Below are 19,345 nucleotides of genomic sequence, written 5' to 3'. Positions count from 1 at the left end.
CCATTGAAATGGCTTGGAACCAGCTACAAAGTGATCTGGATTCTCATCACCTCCGAATACAATTCAAGAACTCAGACGGCTTTTACCGTAACTCTGGAGAGAAACTGATCAAGGCTACTTAAACAATCTGATCGAAAATATGCAAAAGCATATTTTCTGTAGTTGATGATCGAGGAGGCCACACTCTTCTCTGAACTTCATTTTTTCAATTGTATGAGTGAGCGGATTTTGTAGATACTGTAAATACTAAAAATAAATTTTTACATGAAACTGTAAAACTTATGAGGTTTCCTTGTCGAGAGAATGAGTTAAATGAGTGAGTAAACATTTTGATTTCTCATATTTCAAAAATTGGTGAAAAAAATGAACATTGCCGTATGGTTTTAAAATTTTTGAATTTCATTAATTTTTATGGAATTCACAGTTTGAGAGTTGGACTAAGAATTGCGTGGAATATCCGTTGAAATTTTGAGTAGTAGAATTGTGTTCAATCAAATGATTTTTTCGGGGAATTACGACCAGTTTCTTCTGGGGAGAATTTTCTTGGGATATTCGAACTAGGGAACTTAAACGAAGCAAAATGCCAAAACTTGAATGATTATTATCAGCGCAACTTGAAGTGAGAACTTGTCAATCGAAAGTTATTAATTCTGTTATGGTTGAAAACGTGTTCTGAAAGCTCTTTGTCACATCAAGAACGCATTAACCTGCGATGTTACATAATGTTCTCTGGGGTCCCAACGCACTTGTCTTGCTTTAATTAAATTCCAGTTACGCTAATATCAATGTTCCCAGTACTTTGAAGCACCAAATCCTAATATACAAGAGTCCAGGCTCTACTCATCGGTACAAATTTGACCGAGTATCGACACACAGAGAGAGTGGCCCGATTAATTAATCAAATGTGTTGCTCTGGATATGACAAAAGTGACACATTGCAATTCCCAAGCCCGACATCGTCGGCCGTATTTGCGGGGCTTTCAATCACTGCTGAAACGTGACGACTACTTTATGTGGAGGCTCGCAACCCCTGGCTTGCCCCCAATCCTAGATTTCTGTATTGCGGGGAGGACCTTTAACATTGATGGATTCCTTCGACACCAGCTTTCACGGTTGTCCAAACAGATATGCATTTTGTAAACAAGATGCATGAATGAATCGGTTGCAACTTATGTATCTTTTACAAAGTTTACTAAGTATGAGTTAAATATTATTTTTTCTACGATTTTTGGCTCTTTGTTTCTTTGTACCCATTTTTTCGCATTTCTTTTTGTTTCGAAACAGTTACTTTTCAGCACTAGCTAGGGAAAAATCGCTTTCACGCACTATTGTAGGAAAGTGATATTCTCGAAACTAAAGGAATGCCCGATAGTCGGTTAAAATGGAAAGAATATTTCTAAGTGAGGTCAGAAGTCATCATGTTTAGGCGGATCGGCAACCGAATGCGAAGCTGAGCATTTTCAGTACTAATATAATTGACAAGCTACGAATCGAGTGACGTAACTCGTGATTTAGGCGGATCGGCCACCGAATGCGAAGTTGAGCGAAGCTGTGCTTTTTCAATGCTAAATCACGAGCTACGTCACTCGATTCGTAGCTTGCCAATTATATTAGTACTGAAAAAGCACAGCTTCGCTCAACTTCGCATTCGGTGGCCGATCTCCCTTAGAATGACCATGTAAATATTGGACAGTACATATGAGACACAGCATAATTCTTACACTGACATTTTTTTTATATTTTCTAGAAATTTTCAGTTTCTTATAGATTAACAGAAAAGTTGTATGATTTTCAGGAAGTAACGCGAAAACAAGTACCTACCCTTGTTCTAACAGAAGAAATCTCTATACAGTGTATCGCAATTGAAACATGCCATTCATACCTCATTCCTATGCCTTTTTCGCTCTGAGTATGGTAGTTCATTTCTTTTCGTACTTCGATTCATTTGCCGTCAACAAAATAAATTTTTGTTTTCCTTAATGGTGGATGAAAGATGAAAGATATATTCGTGAGACTACTAGGAATTACCAAATTTCATTGAAAAATTGTAATATTTTCTGTTAACATTTCAGAAATGCAATATATTGTATACCTGCATGAAAGGACAGATGAAATGCAGAATAAAATGCTCATTGAATTCTTCTGATTATGAAATTTAATTTATATAGCAGGGGGAAATTTTCGAAAAAACGAACCACACCTCTCCTGAGGGGGATAGTGTGGGGTTTCTCACTGTGTAGTTTATCTACACCCAAGGACATGTAGTATCAGTCTTCTGTGGTGTGAAATGCAACAACATTTGATGTTAATGTCACGGACGTCACAGTAATCTAAATTTTTTTAAAAGTTCATCACTTTACAAGGGGATGAGACAGTAACAAATCTTCTGAGTAACGTAACCATAGATTATATAAAAATAATTAGTCTATGAGCGTAACAACCTAACTTCAGTGATTTTTTTCATTCGTTTGTGTAGCTACACTGAAAATTAGGTGCTTCAAAGTGCCAGATAATAATAAGATAACACTACACCAAGAAACAGACGAAAGAACCTATTATTGTTTTCGAATGAAAGAAAATGGAACTCTTACTGTAACTTGCAAACTTCAAACGTTCATACGTCATAAATTTCTGAGGCTCATGAAAAAAAAAACAATTCATTTTAAAATGGGGATAGAAAATTTCTGAATTATTGATATTCAGGAAGCGTATATAAGGGTTATATATGCTTTAGTTTTCTACTAATTTGAAAAATAATTTAATTCCTTTTGAAACTCTAAGAATCTCTCGTCACTTGATTTCAACATTTCTTCCAAACCAGGCATCAAACAATATACAATCTCTTAGATAACTTCGACAGTACTAAAAAGGGGTCTACGCTGTTTCAGCAGTCAGTTCAAAAAAAAGCGAAAAGATATATCTTTCATTGTAACTCAATACAATCTGTTCGTCATCTCGGAAAGCTAGAAATATTTTTATTCGTCAAACAGGAAAATTATTTCATCGAATAACAATTCAATGTTCATTCATGTTATTTACTTTCCCGGATAAAATTATTTTTTCAATGAATCTTCACATACAAAATTCTCCGAAAAGTCTATTGGCTTCAATTCGAAACCTGGTGGAAGTTCGTAAAGTGCTGTCGCCTTTTAGACAAAAATGGAAACTACTGTAATCAAAGATTAGAGAGTTAGCTAACTCTATAATCTTTGATTGTAATATTCGTAACTTCTACTGATCGTTCAAGTGTTCTGGCAACACCCCACATTCTGGTAGTCTTTTCCCCCTTACGGATTATCCGAATGGCGAGAAAGTCAACTGGTATAAACTCCTCTGTGAATGAAAGGAAGAGTAAAAGGATTACGTCTTATTTTTATTTTGTAGGTAATGGTGGGTGTTTGGTTAATAATTTTCACTCTGAAAAATTAGAAATATCCTACCTTCGTCAATTTTTGCACAATTAATACAGCAATACATATTCTGAAGCTCTTTTCAAGTACTTTGAAAACAATTCTATATAAATTTTTTAAGAATTTGTCTTTGACCCGGAACGTTTGAATTTCAGTAGTGTGCGAATTCATGCTCAATAGAAATGTTCATATCTCCGTGCAAATTGCATTCACAGAGTTAAAGAAAAAAAATTTGTTTTGTTTTTTAATAAGCTATAAGTTTGTTCATAACTAGTTTTCCTGTAGAACCTATTGTTTTGGAATTATTCGTGAAAAGTCGATCACAATATTGGTTTCCTTCAGTGGAAAATCTTAGGTTTCAATCTAGAAAACTCGAAAACTGGTGCTTTTCCTACAAAATCTTTATACCACATTTTTGCTCGAATTGAATCCTCCTAACAATTTTTGGTGGTTATTTTGACCCTACTTGTCCAGTGATTTTTATTGTTTATAAATAATTGAATAATGAGCACACTGTCTTGATGAACCGTGAAATCAAATACACCCGAAATTAGAAAAAATTAAATTGACTTCATTAAAAAATTCCTTAGGGATAATCATTATCCGATAGATTTTATTGAAAAATCAATTTTAAATTCAGAGAGAAAAATGTCTAACCAATATCATAATAATAATCAGGAACAACCAACAAACTGTCAAGAACAACCAAATGTATGGAACGTAATTCCTTATGCTAATGGCCTTTAAGAAAAAATGGGAAGAATTGTTTCCAAATTCAACATAAAACATGAGAACTGTTTTTAAAACAAAAAATGATTTAAGATCTTTACTAACAAAAACTAAACCTTCGAAGGAAAAACAGAAATAAAAAAATTCTATTTATAACAGTCGCTGTATTTGTGGTGAAACTTATACAAGTGAAACCTCTAGATCCTAGAAATAAGAGAACGCGAACATAAAAATAATATTAAAAATAGAGAAATTAATAGATTACAGATCGCAGATCATGTTTGGAGACCACATGATGGATTGGGATAACACTAAAATTTTAATGACAGAATCGGATCATTGTAAACGAATTATTAATGAGTCCACGTGTATTTTGTTGGATCAAAATAATAATTTGGCCAATTGTTCGGTAGGAAGAGATCATATTTGGATAAATTTACTGAGGAGGGAACTGTCATCCGGTGATTTCAAAATTGAATGAATCAACGTTTTTATGCAGTTTCTGTTTCTGTGTATTGATAAGTAATGTCAAATAAAAGCTATAATTCAGAAGATTTTCGGAAATTGATCTGATGAAGGAGTCTGCTATAGACTCCGAAACGTTACTATATATAATATCAATGAATATGTTAACGGCGTGCAGACAATTATTGAATTCTGAAATTCAATTCAATAATTATTGAATTGAATTTCAGAATTTTCAGACATTAACTCCACTTCTCAACTATATATAATAATTATAATTTCAAAGTTCTTCTTTTCAGTTCATTGTCAGGCAAAAATTTTTCCTACTTGATTTGCTTGTGACAAATTAGTGCGAGAATTTACGCAGGAGGGAATCGATTATTTCAATTTTTAACTGATTTTTTTCCAGAGATTGGAAGTGAAAACCCTAAAAAGTTTCAGAATTGAAAAATTTACTGCAGAAATTTATTCTTGCATAGTTGTAACCTGGGTTCCGAGGTATGAACCATATACCGGGTGTCCCATAGCTTCTAGGCCAGCAGATATCTCAGTTACCTGCGGAAAAAAAAATTGAAAAAAATACTTGTCGTAGGAGACCATACGCTCTTTCATGCAGCATAGCAAAATCCACCCCCTGACAAACAACCCCTGAGAAACAACCCCTAACTTTTGTTTTTCAAATGGCACCCCCATGTTTGTTTGGCTTCAACTGACAGCTCTTTTTAATTCTCAATCAATGATATATCATAATATGTAGTTGTAAAGATAGTCACTCGATAAAATTGAATTCGTTAGTGGGTACTGTTAATTGGACTGATCGAATTAGTCCACATTGTAGAGACAAGAAAAAGTGGATGTTGAAAAAAAAGAGTCAATAAAATGTTAGAACTTTTTGTGCTTTGTTTTATTCCTACGGTATCTGGATGATAAATTGGTATCAGTCGTGATATTGTTGTTGTATATCAAAATGCCTTTCACCTTCACTCCCAACGAATACGTTGATATGCTGTTAATTTTTGGTGAATGCCGAAAGAATAAACGTGCTGCGGAGAGGCTGTATGAGCAGCGCTTTCCTGATCGTCGACAACCAGGTCGCAATACGTTTTCGTATGTAGAAAATACCATGCGAAGAGGATCATTTCCCGGAAAAACAGATCATTTGTATTTTTATTTTCCATAATTCTGCATGCCATTCTATCTACCATGATACATCATCATTACACTCATACGGGCAAACAGAGAGTTTTTTCTGAGGTTTTTATCTCTGTTTTTTTTTCATGTATCATACGAAAATATGTATGGTACCCCGTTGACATTTTTCCTCTGCTTACACTGAGATCTGGAACGAGAAACAGGTTTTTAGGATCTGTCTCTTGTTCCATTTCTTTACACCCGCTTCATTGTTATTTTCAGATTGTAAAAGTTTGTAACACTCTTTTTCAAAAGAATATATATATATATATATATATACATCATTGAATGAGAAATGAAAAAAACTGTAAGTTGAAGCACAACAAACATGGGGTGCCATTTGAAAAACAAAAGTTAGGGGTGGTTTCTCGGGGGTTGTTTGTCAGGGGTGGATTTTGCTATGCTGCATGAAAGAGCGTGTATGGTCTCCTACGACAAGTATTTTTTTCAATTTTTTTTTTCCGCAGGTAACTGAGATATTTGCTGGCCTAAAAGCTCTGGGACACCCGGTATAGCAGGCGCTCCACCATGGATGAAATTTCGAATAGGTAAGGAAGGTATACAAATTCTTAAGTTCGAGCTTTGAATATTCAACTCAAGGGTTCAAGTAATTAAGCAGCTAGTCACCAAGCACCAGATGCGCTTTGGCAAACGAGCCTCAGGCATGGAATGTACATTTTGAGATAAGGTAGACTTAAGCAGCTAACTATGATATATAAAATTATGACATTTAGTATTGTCGTACGCTGTAGGAAAATAACCTGCTGGTACCTGCGTATTGTCCAGTACCAACACTCTGCACTGGTTGTCGTTGAACATCATTAAAATTTGACAATAACAATGAAATATCTTACCTGAAGCCCATTTTACAGAGAATCAGTATACTCTTCTTGGAATAACGGACTAATAGACGGTTGAGACTGCTCATTTTCTGAGTAATTCGCACCTTTACTTGAATGCAAAAATATTTGATGATGACCGTCTTACTCACTTTATTGACGAGATGCTGTCTTTTGAAAGTATCTATTTCTGAGTATTTTCGAAGTGGTTTCAAATTGAGCCTCGTAATACTTCAACTTCTTTGAGGGTTCTTGTCAATCTCTCACTCGGTACCAAAGTGTTGTGTTGTGCTCCTCAGTCTCATCAACTCGCTAGTGTTTTTAAGGATTCGAAAGAAATTTCAATTCTGGAAATTATCAGTGTCGTGTCTCTTGAAGATGGATGAATCTGGTAAGTAACAACATGTAAGACATTCGAGTATTAGTGATTTCTTTTCTATTTAATCCTGATAGGAATAGGATTAGTTCAATATTGAATCGATATTTGACTTTTACACGTGTGAATCTTTTTGTAGTGGAATATAATAGTTTCTCAAAAACATTATTCACTTCATTGGAAAAATTCTACCAATAGTAATCAGCGCAAACAACCTTAATTTTACCCTTACCTATATGAAAAAATTTGACTACATATCTTCAAAAGAGAAGGAATCTATAACCATATATTCAACATTAGGATAATAAGTCGAAATTTCAATTATATCGTAATTTCATCGTAAGAATTCTATTTATCTATATATCGATGATGAATATCTACAGGGTGTCAATAGAAAATGGAAACATGCTCGACTCTTTATATAATTTAAGTTAACCAATTCTTGTTTATATGAAATACGGTCAAATAGGCATAATTAATTTGACTCAGAGAAAATGGCAAAAGTTCCTACTTCCGGGTAGATCGGAAATGGGCATAGGTACATAGGTACCATTCAAAAAATTCACGTTCTCTTGCTCATTATGAAAAATAATGCTTTTCCCAACTAGTTTCACAAATAACTATATATTATGTTGATAAATATGTGTAACAAATTCATAAGGCATACAAGAAATGCTTAAATACACGAAATATATCTTAAGGTTGTAGAGAGGAGTTTATACCACGGGATTTTCTCGCCGTCCGTATAGGCGTAAGGGAAAAAAGACTACCAGAATGTGTGGTGTCGCCAGAACACTTGAACGATAAGTAAAAGTTACGAATATTACAATAGTTTCCACTTTCGTCGAAATTCACCAGAATGCGAATTGTAGCCAATGGCGAGACTTTTCGAGAAATTTTTTCATCTGGAAATTCATAGAAGAGATAATTTAATCTCGGAAAGTTAATAACATGAATGAATATTTGTTCTTCAATGAAAAAAATTTTTTATTTTGTAAAAATAAAATTTCTAACTTTCCGACATGACGAACTGATTGAGTTGAGTTATAATAAAACCCCAAATAAATTAGTGGTTTCTGACGTAAGATATCCATTTTCTCATTTTGAACTGACCACTAAAACGGTGTAGACCAGTAGACCCCTCTTAAGAAGATTGAGTGGTCAGTTCAAAAAGCGAAAAGGTATATCTTACGTCAGAAACCACTAATTCATATGGGGTATTCATTATAACTCAATCCAATCCGTTCGTCATCTCGGAAAGCCAGAAATATTTCGTCAAACAGCAAAATTTTTTCGTTGGAGTATAAATGTTCCTTCATGTTATTCACTTTCCTAGGAAAAATGATTTTTTCAATGAATTTCCACATAAATATTTTTTTTCGAAAAGTCTCGCCATTATCTATAATTCTAAAATTACTGATATTGAAAAAAGAAGTTCATGAAGTGCTGCCATCTTTTCGACGGAAGTGGAAACTATTGTAAAATTCGTAACTTCTACTGATCGAGTGTTCTGGCAACACATTTTGGTAGTCTTTCCCCCCTTACGGCTTATACGGATGGCGAGAAAGTCTCATGGTATAAACTACTCTCAAGTCAAGATTCATACTTAACCGTTTTTACTACGAAAAAAGTATAAAGAGTATTTTTTCTTCGAACAAAATGAGGTACCTAAAAAAGAAGTTAATATAATTTATGATTTATTGAAATACTTGTTTTTTTATATTGGAATTATCTCGGAATTATCAAATCACGCATCTTGATTGAAATATTTAGTGTATTAATTTTCGCGTTATAACAATCAGTCAGTTTTTAAGGTTTAAAAAAAAAGATTGTATTCAATTCTTCCAATATCTTCAACTCCCTGTCTCTCGAAAACTAGTGCTACCTATGTCTATAAAACATTTTTATTTCTTTTTCAATTTTACGTGCCCATGAATTTGTGACTCTGAGTTTTATTAACACCTTGTATAGGTATTTATTTCGTAGTCCCACAAAAAATCTTGTATTTTTCAACTTCCCATGCCTCGTCAATGTTACGACTCATATTTCGGAAGAAGATTCCAAAAACTTAATAAAACTCTTTTTTTCTAAAAAATCAGCTATGTTGAGGGGACAATCAGTTAAAATTCCCCATGTTTCACATTTCTTCGTTTGAAGGTACTTCAATTTTGAATTATTAAACTTATCTGAATTTTCGACTTCTGCTCAGATAAGATGATGTACGTAGTACCAGTTCTGCATATCTTTTCACCAGAGTGTCCATGTCTGACAATGAATTTCCCTCCAAAATTGAAATAATATGGTCTTCGTCTTCAGTTATCTGTTCCCGAAAAGAGGTTTTTAAAAGAGACTCTAAAGAGAGAAAATGAAATACGAGATAAAATCTTTATCATTTTGTGTGATATGTTGCTGTCTTATCATAATAATTCATATTGTAGGTTTTTGATTGATGTGACCGATACTTGATTAAAATGCATAATTGAACTTTGAGCAGATTAGGACATAATTTTCACAAAAAAGAGTTTCTGAACCACGACTCACGTTAACCTTCACCCATCTGATGATGCTATTGTGATAGCGAAACACTTGTCGTGGTTTGAGAACTAATTTTTGTCTCATGGTCTTGAACACTTCTCAATTTTAATACATAGATGGTTCTTAGGAATTTTGTATTTTCAATTGTAGAGATTCTTGTGAAAAATATAACTAGTCAAGCAAAAAAATGATATCGCACATACGTGCAGTCATCGGTTATACTCGACTCGAGGTGTGAATCCTGAACCGATTGGAAATTGTTTAATGAGCATATGATGCGTCAATTCTCGAAATCATTCGTTCGTCAAACGTAAAAGTCCGTTACGTCATGAGCGTGGATTTCCGGAAATAGCAATTCCCAGGGAACGATTCCTTCCGAATCATCGCTCAAATGTTCGATCGACAACGAATGATCTCTATATCATACACTCGACGATTCAAGCACATGTTTCGTCGTTATTCAATAACCATCAAAACAAAGATAAACTTGTGTTACTGCTAGTAAATATATACATATTGGTGGAGCAGAAGAGATAGTGCCAGAAGGTTACGATAGACATTTTTATATGTAATTCAGGCAAAATATACGAGAAAATGATTAACCGTATCATCTTTTTATGTTTATATCGATTTCTGTCTGGTGAAATTAGCTGACAATATTTACATGAAAATTAACCCCCATAATTGGGGTTGTTTAACATAAAGAGGTCCTCCTCTTGTTCGAACATAAATAAAGCAATATTTATCAAAAACCCAAATAGAAAGAATCAAAATATAATTCTTTAAACTCTGCCTTAGTAGAATCATGGACACTGGACACTATACCTGTATGCGGAATCTTTAATTTAATCTTTCATGATCTTTGATATATTTCATTAATTTCTGAGGTTACTTCGAACAACTAAATAGATCGAAAAGTGGTGCAGTTGTGGCATAAACAAATAATAATACGAGTTCCGATCTTGCGTTTCGAAGCCAAACCCTCTGTCGGCCTTCAATCAGTGAAATAAGACTTGTTGATGATTTCTTTGGGACAGTTGATCTCATTATCATTGAGGAAGTATTTTAAGTTAGCATTCAATGATAATACACATGGTGATTCATAACTATTGGGATATATACTAAGGATTAAAATATATCGATAGAAACAAATATGCCTCGAAAAGAGGGTTCAAAGTTGAACGAAAATAGATTTTAATGTCACAGCAAAAATACATGACACTGAGAAATAAACACTTAAATTATCAATAGAAAAGAAAAAAATCACTTTGATCTTTTTCCACAGCAATATTGTCAAATTATTATTCCTTTAGCATGCAAGGTCTGAAAAACTATTTCTTTCATACATTGATGTATTCTATCAGTAGTCTCATCTCCGACCGAATAATTTCCGAAAATTTCCCCAATTCATGAAAACGTTTTCTAAGCTGAGTGAATTTTGAATTAACTTGATGGTAACTAATATATGGTTTAAAAAAAAGGTATCAATAACTTGAATTAATCGAATACAGTTGAACCCATCAAAATTCAGTTCTGTGAGCAGAAGCTCTTTTTTATGTACGTCGAATTTCGATTTTCATATTTTAAAATTTTTCATGTTATTATAATTTCAACTTCAGAATTAGTCTATTGAAACCGAAAATTTAAAGGTCTTTGTCGGAATGCACTCTATTCATTCAACAAATTGAAACGAATTATCAACATTCATTTCTTGATACTGCACGATGAACGGAAATTTCTTCGACGAAAAGAGGAAGACTCGTTGGTCTCGTGGGCATCACTAATTGTTACGGTATATATGATTTGACAAACGTCAGAACAGCAGAACTTCCACTTCCAAAAGAACGAATTTATTCGATGCCAGCAGTCGCTAGGATGAAGGAATTCACCCAAGCGCCATCTGGCAAGAACAAAGGAACGATTGAATTCACTTTTTAAACTCTCCAGAGTGAATACCTGTATGTAGAGACAACCTGCGTCTCTGCGTGTATGAATGTGTCGCAGGCTTATCATAATATCAGTCTTATTATAATACGCCTAGGCTTTTTCAATATGACTAGGCGAATTGTAAAACTAACAAAGTAAATGAAAATCTGACAATATGACTGATTATTTGAGACGTGTTATAATATGCCTGATGCTTCTTAGTCTTATTGTTATTGTACGTGATGTTTTTAGAATTTGACTGTATAAAATACATCGTATTATAATACGACTAGCAGTGTACCAGGCAAATCATAGAAATCCCTTATAGGACAAAAAAATGAATAATTATTGGTCCACCCTTATCACATTTGCTTGTATATTTCATATGGGATTTGATTTGGTTTGCGAGAACACTCTTCTCGCAATCCCCGTCCTTCGAATTTTGGAAATAATCTTGAAGCTTCCCTTGCGGAAATTACCCTATTTTTTTGGATATTAATTACTTCATAACTGTATCAATCTCATCCCTCGAAACCATCCGTTTAACAGTCCATGGGTGGTAAAATATTTTTGGAATCCAGAGGTCCTCTATCTAGGAACTTCGATTGCTACGGTTTGACCTATCTCAAGAAGTTTCAATTTCTCATTACTCACATTCAGCATTTTTTCTGCAGTCATTTTTGGCCCATTACATTACACTACAACTACTCTTTCTTTGGTCATTATCACTATTTCTTCATTTTTGCATAAATTGCACAATTAGCATGACAAGCCGTCAGTCCTTTTACCATACGACGAGTATAATCAATCAGAATCCAAAGTATTCGCGCGTTTTTGAATTTTGACAATAATAAGCCTAATGAGCAGCAGGCGTATTATAATACGTCTCAAATTGTCAGTCAAACTGTGAGATCCTGGATTATTGCTGTGATATTGCAATATGCCTAGTCGTATTGAAAAAGCCTAGGCGTATTATAATATGACTGATTTTACGATAAGCCTACGACATATGCATTGAGTACCTATTCTTTTCCTTCACCGTAGAGACTGCTGGTATCAGGTAAATGATCTCCAATCCACAGAAAATGGAAGAACTATAACCAAAACTTTTTTCAAGTTACAAAAATAAAACTTGTGATACACACTTACTTGGTCGTCAATACCGCAATAACATAAAGACAGAATTCTAAGTTTGAAGCCGCGAATTCTGATTTTCAACTCGAAACTTAAGACTTCAAACTGTGAAATTTCAACTCCAAGCTCGGAATTTTCAACATTAAACCCAAAATTTCCGTGTAGGAATTTCCTTCTTTGGAATCAAAAATAAAATAGCTGTGTAGTGTCCAACTCTGGAATCTCTTCTGCAATTTTTCGCTATTTTCTGTATCAATTAAGTTTTGGTGAGAGATTGATAAACATACAAAATGTATGATGTTTTGACTATCTACAATTTTTTCATTAATATTTTTGCTTTACGAAAAGCAATTTCGCTGGAAATGGTGAGAATTTCTTCCTCATTCTATTTTAGTTCATACCGAATTCTACGTAGAAAAATTCTTAGCGATATAAGGTTGTACTGCTTAGAATTTCTTCTCTCACAAAAAATATCTACGATTGTTTCACTAAAGTAAAGGATATAGGATTAATCTTCTAAATATGGTTCATTCTTTCAGAAATCCCATCAACATCAGGCCATTCCCAGCAGCCTTCTCATTCCAGAGATGCTAGTTACACTGTAGAAAATGAATCTACAGAAACCACTTCTAGGTCGGAAAGGAAGATGAGACCCGTGAAAATTGCAAAGAGGAGAGCTGGTCGTGAATTATTTAACACACTAGGACTCATGAAAGCCAAAAAGGTAAAAATTCTTATATAAAGTCTTAAAATCGGAAAAATTTATGTACCTACTCTTCCCACTCATTAACCACTAAAATGAATCAAATTTTTTGTCAACTATTCGACAAAAATATTATATACAAAGACTATGCAGGGTGTAATGAAATAGAAGTTTTAGGGCCTGATTCCCCATTAAAATATAGTGTGTTTTTTGATATTATCATGAACTATAATTCAGTAGAGATCATAAATATTCTTAATCATGCTGCATCTTTGAGTAGTTCAATTTTGCATGGCACCAGTTTTATTCTAAACATCTTTTTTACAGAAGGATTCGAACTGTTGGGAAATAGTAAATGGAGTTCTGAGCTCCAGAAAAAGGAATAGTTGTTCACCGAACTGTATAATTCATCGCGAGGAGTATAAACAGTTATCAGAAGCTGCAGTTGACGAAAAACTAAGGATTTTGCTAAAACCCATTTTTGAGGAATATCGAAATGCGAGTGGACAGCCATCCTCCTCATCTATGGGACGCGATCCAGAATGCCCTTCAGCAGATGATGTGCAAAGAATGTTCCAGAATCTATCGGTTCATTCAGAAGATCCTGCCTATTCTGAAATTATAAGAAAATTGCAAGCATATAATGAATTCCAATTTCCTTATTAATGAGAACATCCTAATATGCTTATTCATGCACATATTATCTATGTTATGGTGGGTTTATTCAGGCTTCCCAAGAACTAAGACCACGGGTTCAATATGTTCCACTTCGATTAGTTTTTTTCGTACGGTCGGATCATATAGCGTTACTTAAAACTAATACCTAAGAAAGGGACCAATCTTCTAGGCAGAAAGCGATCAGGTTAATGTCATCTGCCAATTAGAATGTTCAAATCTTAGGTCTTAGTTGCAGTAACACTGCATGAACCGACCCTGAGGTCTTAGTTCCTAGAAACGCTGCCTAAACCCACCATTACTTTCGCATTTGGAGGTATAAAAATCGAATTTTTCCTAGGATTTATTCTATTTCATTGTTTACAGATTTGACCAATCTTGCCGAATTTACTTTTTCTATTTTTAGTCATATGTACAGGGTAGGCAAAATTGGTGATACCTGAACTACAACTTTCAAACCCAACGAGATAGAGGAAAATGAATGCCACCTTACGTTCGTCTTTTTTGATGAAACTAAAAATGGCATCGACTGCATTCCTCTATCTTCTTATGTTTTCGTGTTATGGGCCAAAATTGAAATTTGGGCTATTTCAACTTTGGTCAATATCTCCGTTTCTGTTTATGATAGGATGTTGAAATGAAAACACTTTTTCGATAGCAATCCAGTGGTGTACTATGATTTCTTCCAACAGGTTTATTTTCAGAGCTATAATATAAAGCTGTGTTTTTTCTTATGAAAACAGTAGTTTAAAATGACTTATCGGCCATTTTTTCCCGTTTCAAAAATATATCATCATACATCGCTCTAAGATTCGTTCAGATATTATGAAAAAATAACAAATTTATGTTATAGCTCAGCAAATAAATCTTTTGGAAAAAAATTATAATATGCCACCGGATTGCTACCACAAATGTGCCTCCATAATGTTTTTATTTCAACATCCTAACACAAACAGAAACGGATATAATGATCAAAGTTGAAATCGTCCAAATTTAAATTTTGGCCTATAACTCGAAAACGAAAGAAGATAGTGAAATGCAGTTGATGGCACTATAAGATTCTCGAAAAAAGGAGGTTGTACCATGTGCCATTCATTTTCCTCTATCTCGTTGGGTTAAAAAGTTGTATATCACTAACTTTGCCCAACCTGTACGTAATAAGTTAGTTGTGATAGTTACGTACAAATTATACCAATGAATATTTATCGCCAAAAATTTTGTTACCTGCGCATAGTGAATACTTTTAATGACTTTACAAAAATTCAATACTGAAAATTGAAATATCTCTAATGGCCGTATTTATGCACCGTTTGATTAAACTTCGTTTAATTTCTAAAACGACGTTCAAGCATAGAATCCCTATGGAAAAAAATTCGTTTAAGGAATTAAATGAAACGGTGCATATGGCCATAAGTGAATTTCTTTTAACTAAATGTTTGCTTGCAACACAATTCTAATAACTAGTTTTTTCATATCAAAGCTTCTATTTTTAATATATCACCCATTATAGTAAATAAGTAGGTATTATTTTCGCTGATCAGATAAAGCAATGACGAAAACTTAAAGTTTCAAATTAATCTGTCGATGAAGTATCTGGATTAAAAATGTATAAATATATAATTTAAAATAGACCTACTGAAGATTATGTTTTCAAATAGAAAAGTGGTTGTATACCCTTGTTCAATGAAAACTATGCAAATTTACCCTTTACCCATTTTTTTAAATGAATTAATAATGAGTACATAGCTTTGAATCAATTTGAGGACATGATTTCACCACTCAACAGTACCATGAACATAGATTGAAGACTACAGATAATATCATGTTTTGCCACCATTGATCTGTTAATTCAAAATTACGACACGATAACTAATATCTGATGTTTATACACTTAGTGGAATAAAAATTTTTCTTCTATTTTGTCGTTTAAAGACGACCTTATTCATCCCATAGCAACAAGGGTAAGTTGACCTTTATCTATTCAGCGAATAAGAGTTTTTCTTTACTCACAAGTGAAATAAAGCAACATGAATATGAACCGACACTTTTCATGTCATTTCATAAATTAGATAATACTCTGGAAAGTTTTATGATTTGAATCTTAATCAAAATGAATTAAAATTTTGTGTACAACACGTCATTTTCAAATGTTTATTCATTCGAAGAAATAAATTTTGTGGTGACAAAAATCGGCAAGCGGTTTGTAAGGACTCATAATTAAATATGATTTAGTGTTCAGGGTGTACATACCCACACCTGGAGGCGATGTGCTGAGATGTAGAGTCATTACTCTGTAATCTGTGTTCGGGGTAACTGAGCGCAGTGGGTAAGGCTTAGTACCCATGAGGGCGTTGGACGCCGCGTTGAGCGCGCGTTTGTAGTTTTCACTTCGACCGTCGCGTTTGCAGCGCGCTTCGAGTTACTAGACTGTACATTGGAGCGTACACATGTACGCGCGCTCAACGCGGCGTCTAAGGCCTGCCGCAGACATGCAACTTTTCAGTTACGCGATAGTTGCGCAACAGTTTGATTCCAAGCGGTTCGAGGGCGCACACATACGCAATCGCTTAGTTTCTGTCGAGGCTGAAACTATTCGATCGCTATTTCGATCAGTTGCATGTCTGCGCGGCCCCATATAAATGCATTGTATTCACTTCTGCAACTAAACAGTTGCAAAACTAAAAACTGCATGTCTGCGGTAGGCCTTACGCTCTCATGTGTATATAGCCTAAGTGTGCGCAGTGCGTATATCTCGACTATGCAATGTATGAAAGAGGAGTTCATTTGGGTGAAGCAAGGGCGTAGAATCCCCAAATTAGTTTTTCTTAGTAGTGTGCCGTGCGAAGTTTCGTTAACTTTTTATTTGCAATCAATCAAATTCGATAGTTTTCTTGTTAATTTTTAGCATCTCTGCAAATTCTACCAGATCTAAGTTCCGAGTCCGACAGTGTTAAACAATATTTTATTCGATCATGGGCATATTAATCTAAATATATAATAAAAAATTTTAGGTTCTCTTAGCTGCTCAACTCTATAAGAACGTCAATTCAAATTTTGGCTTACTGGGGAAAGTGTGCGCGGATAAGTGTGCGCATAGATTCATTATATGGGTACATATTAGTTCAGTGAGGAATAAATTATGACATTGTTGATTTTCTTGGTTAAGACTCGATCAATATTGACCTATTAGTTCGGAAAAATATGAAGACTAACCAACAGGGGAATGTATCAAGTGTTGTGTTCACCAGGAATTGTGGCACGAACAATAATGCACTGCTTGTGAAAAGGCGCTTATGTATTGACAATAAACAGCATTTCTCTAATATTGTAACATTTTGATGACATTATTTTGTAATTTGTTTTGATTGTGTGGTTCACTGAGCACTGCGTTCACTTACCCCGTGAGGGTGCGCACACTTACCCGCGATACGGGGCATGCGAACGCACTCCGACTTTCACTATTAAATTTTTTTTGCGGAAAAAAAACGTTTTTGTTTGTTTGCTTTTTGATGTTTTTTTAAAGATTAGAAAATTCTCTATCTTATGAATATGTTTTAATTTTACTAGCTTCAACATTTGAAACAGGGTATGTCTTGAAAGGCAAAAGTGCGCACACAGTTGCCCCGAATGACTCTATGTATTGTACTACAAACTATAATATCCGCATTTTTATCGAATGGTAACTACCTCTGTTCTATTTATGTGGCCTGCCTATTTTATTTTCAAATGATAAATGATGATTGAGTACTAAATAAATTTACAGCCATTACAAAACTTTAGCACCGGCATCGATGTGGACACATACAAACTTGCATATGACAAATAAAATAGTAATAGTAATTTCTGAATTTTAAATGGTGACCAAAAGGCGATGATTGAGGTCTGTTAGGATTCGGCATTATTCCCAACACTGCTTCTGATTTATACCAATGAGAATTAATGAGCAACGAACAGCCGATACAAACCTTTTCAGACGACAGTGCACTTCAGTGTAGCATTTGGTTTGACTAGCCATTCTCCATTTGCGACCTGAATATCAAACGACAAGATATGGCTAGTGCCATATTATAACCATCATAACCGAATCTGGTTCCAGGAACCTCGTGAGCTGAAATAAGTCGAAAATGCAGTTATGCTATTTATTCAACCAAATTCCCACAAATCCGCTGCAGATATTAATGAATCAGTTGACATTGTGGTTACTCCTTGCGACTTGTTTGAGTGAATACTTTGCGGGACTGGCATTGCCACCTGGTGGACAATTGCAACTGGAAAAAAGCTGAGATTTGTGTTTAGAGCTCGCAAATATGTTTCAACCTTCAATTTGGAAATACTACGCGAGGCAGAAATATTGACCAGGATTAGAATATCTACTGCTTCCGTGTTTGGGGTTTGGGGTGCTTCAGCAACAACTTCTCTCGAACATATCGAAGAAAGGTGACTCCATATTATCAAGCGTTTGGTTCCTTTGTCACATCGGCACACCTGAATTCCACCGGTATACAGTCGAGCTTTGGACAACTAGAACGACTTGTTATAACCGCGCTGTTATATTTAGAACATCAAGACTTTAGAATTCTTTACCACCAGACGCTTTTCCAGAGGGCTTTGAACCGCAGACCTGCAAGTGCCATTTGAATAATATTGATAAATTTCTTTTTCTACACTCAATTGACCCACGGTGTTCCTCATATTTAGAACCAACCCACGTCGATCGTTTCAATGAAAAAAAAAAACATCCAGTAGGAGCCAATTTCAAATATCGTCTGAAAATAAAATCGAAAAATCCCTCCTATACATTATAAGAATGTAAAATTTCTGTCTACGATGTAATAAATGGTTAGCACAGAACCCTAATTTACAAGAAATGAAATGTCCTAAGTACTCAGAGGCAACACCTCATTCATATGCCGCCATATTTGGTCGGGAAGTAGATATTATTTATTGTGATTTATTGTGATAAATGTTCTTGTTCCCTTCTACATCTCGAAATTATATCTGAAATAGAAAAAAGAGAATGAATATAGAAAAAGCGTAGTAAATAATATAGTAACAAAAGTGATTGATGTAGAATGGGAATAATTAGAAATTTAGAGATCAAAAATAGTTCAACCAGCTTATCACAACAATTATCCGAATAGATTAAATATTCTACTTAGGTCGTTTCGTGAGTTATTGAATCCGCACTTGAATCTCCGGAATAATCCACCTCGTTATGAAGTATTGAAGGTAAGGTTAGCTAACCTATAATCTAACCTTTAATCTTTGTACGAAACGTCAACAGGTTGTCATCCAAAAGAATTAGGTTAATTTGGTTTCAACATAGACCTAATAAAATATGGACAGGCCCTGAGAGAGAGAG

At 34.4% G+C, this 19,345-nt stretch overlaps 1 protein-coding gene across 2 annotated transcripts; it reads left to right on the top strand.

Moving 5' to 3' along the window:
- Window positions 1–9,951: 9,951 nt before the first annotated feature.
- LOC123308003 lies at window positions 9,952–14,606 on the top strand. 2 transcript variants are annotated; one of them, XM_044890525.1, is made up of 3 exons: window positions 9,952–10,091; window positions 13,145–13,329; window positions 13,636–14,606. In XM_044890525.1, exons 2-3 carry the CDS (start codon window positions 13,252–13,254, stop codon window positions 13,972–13,974), a joined length of 417 nt encoding a protein of 138 aa, XP_044746460.1. In that variant the 5' UTR covers window positions 9,952–10,091; window positions 13,145–13,251; the 3' UTR covers window positions 13,975–14,606. The 2 variants fall into 2 exon arrangements, with proteins under 2 accessions (XP_044746460.1, XP_044746461.1); XM_044890526.1 differs by having other exon boundaries at window positions 9,952–10,113.
- The last annotated feature ends 4,739 nt before the right edge of the window (window positions 14,607–19,345 follow it).

Source organism: Coccinella septempunctata, chromosome 2 (assembly GCF_907165205.1).
Source record: "Coccinella septempunctata chromosome 2, icCocSept1.1, whole genome shotgun sequence".
Lineage (NCBI taxonomy): Eukaryota > Metazoa > Arthropoda > Insecta > Coleoptera > Coccinellidae > Coccinella > Coccinella septempunctata.
The sequence above is the reverse complement of the archived record's forward strand: the minus strand, read 5'-3'. Positions and strand labels throughout refer to the sequence as shown.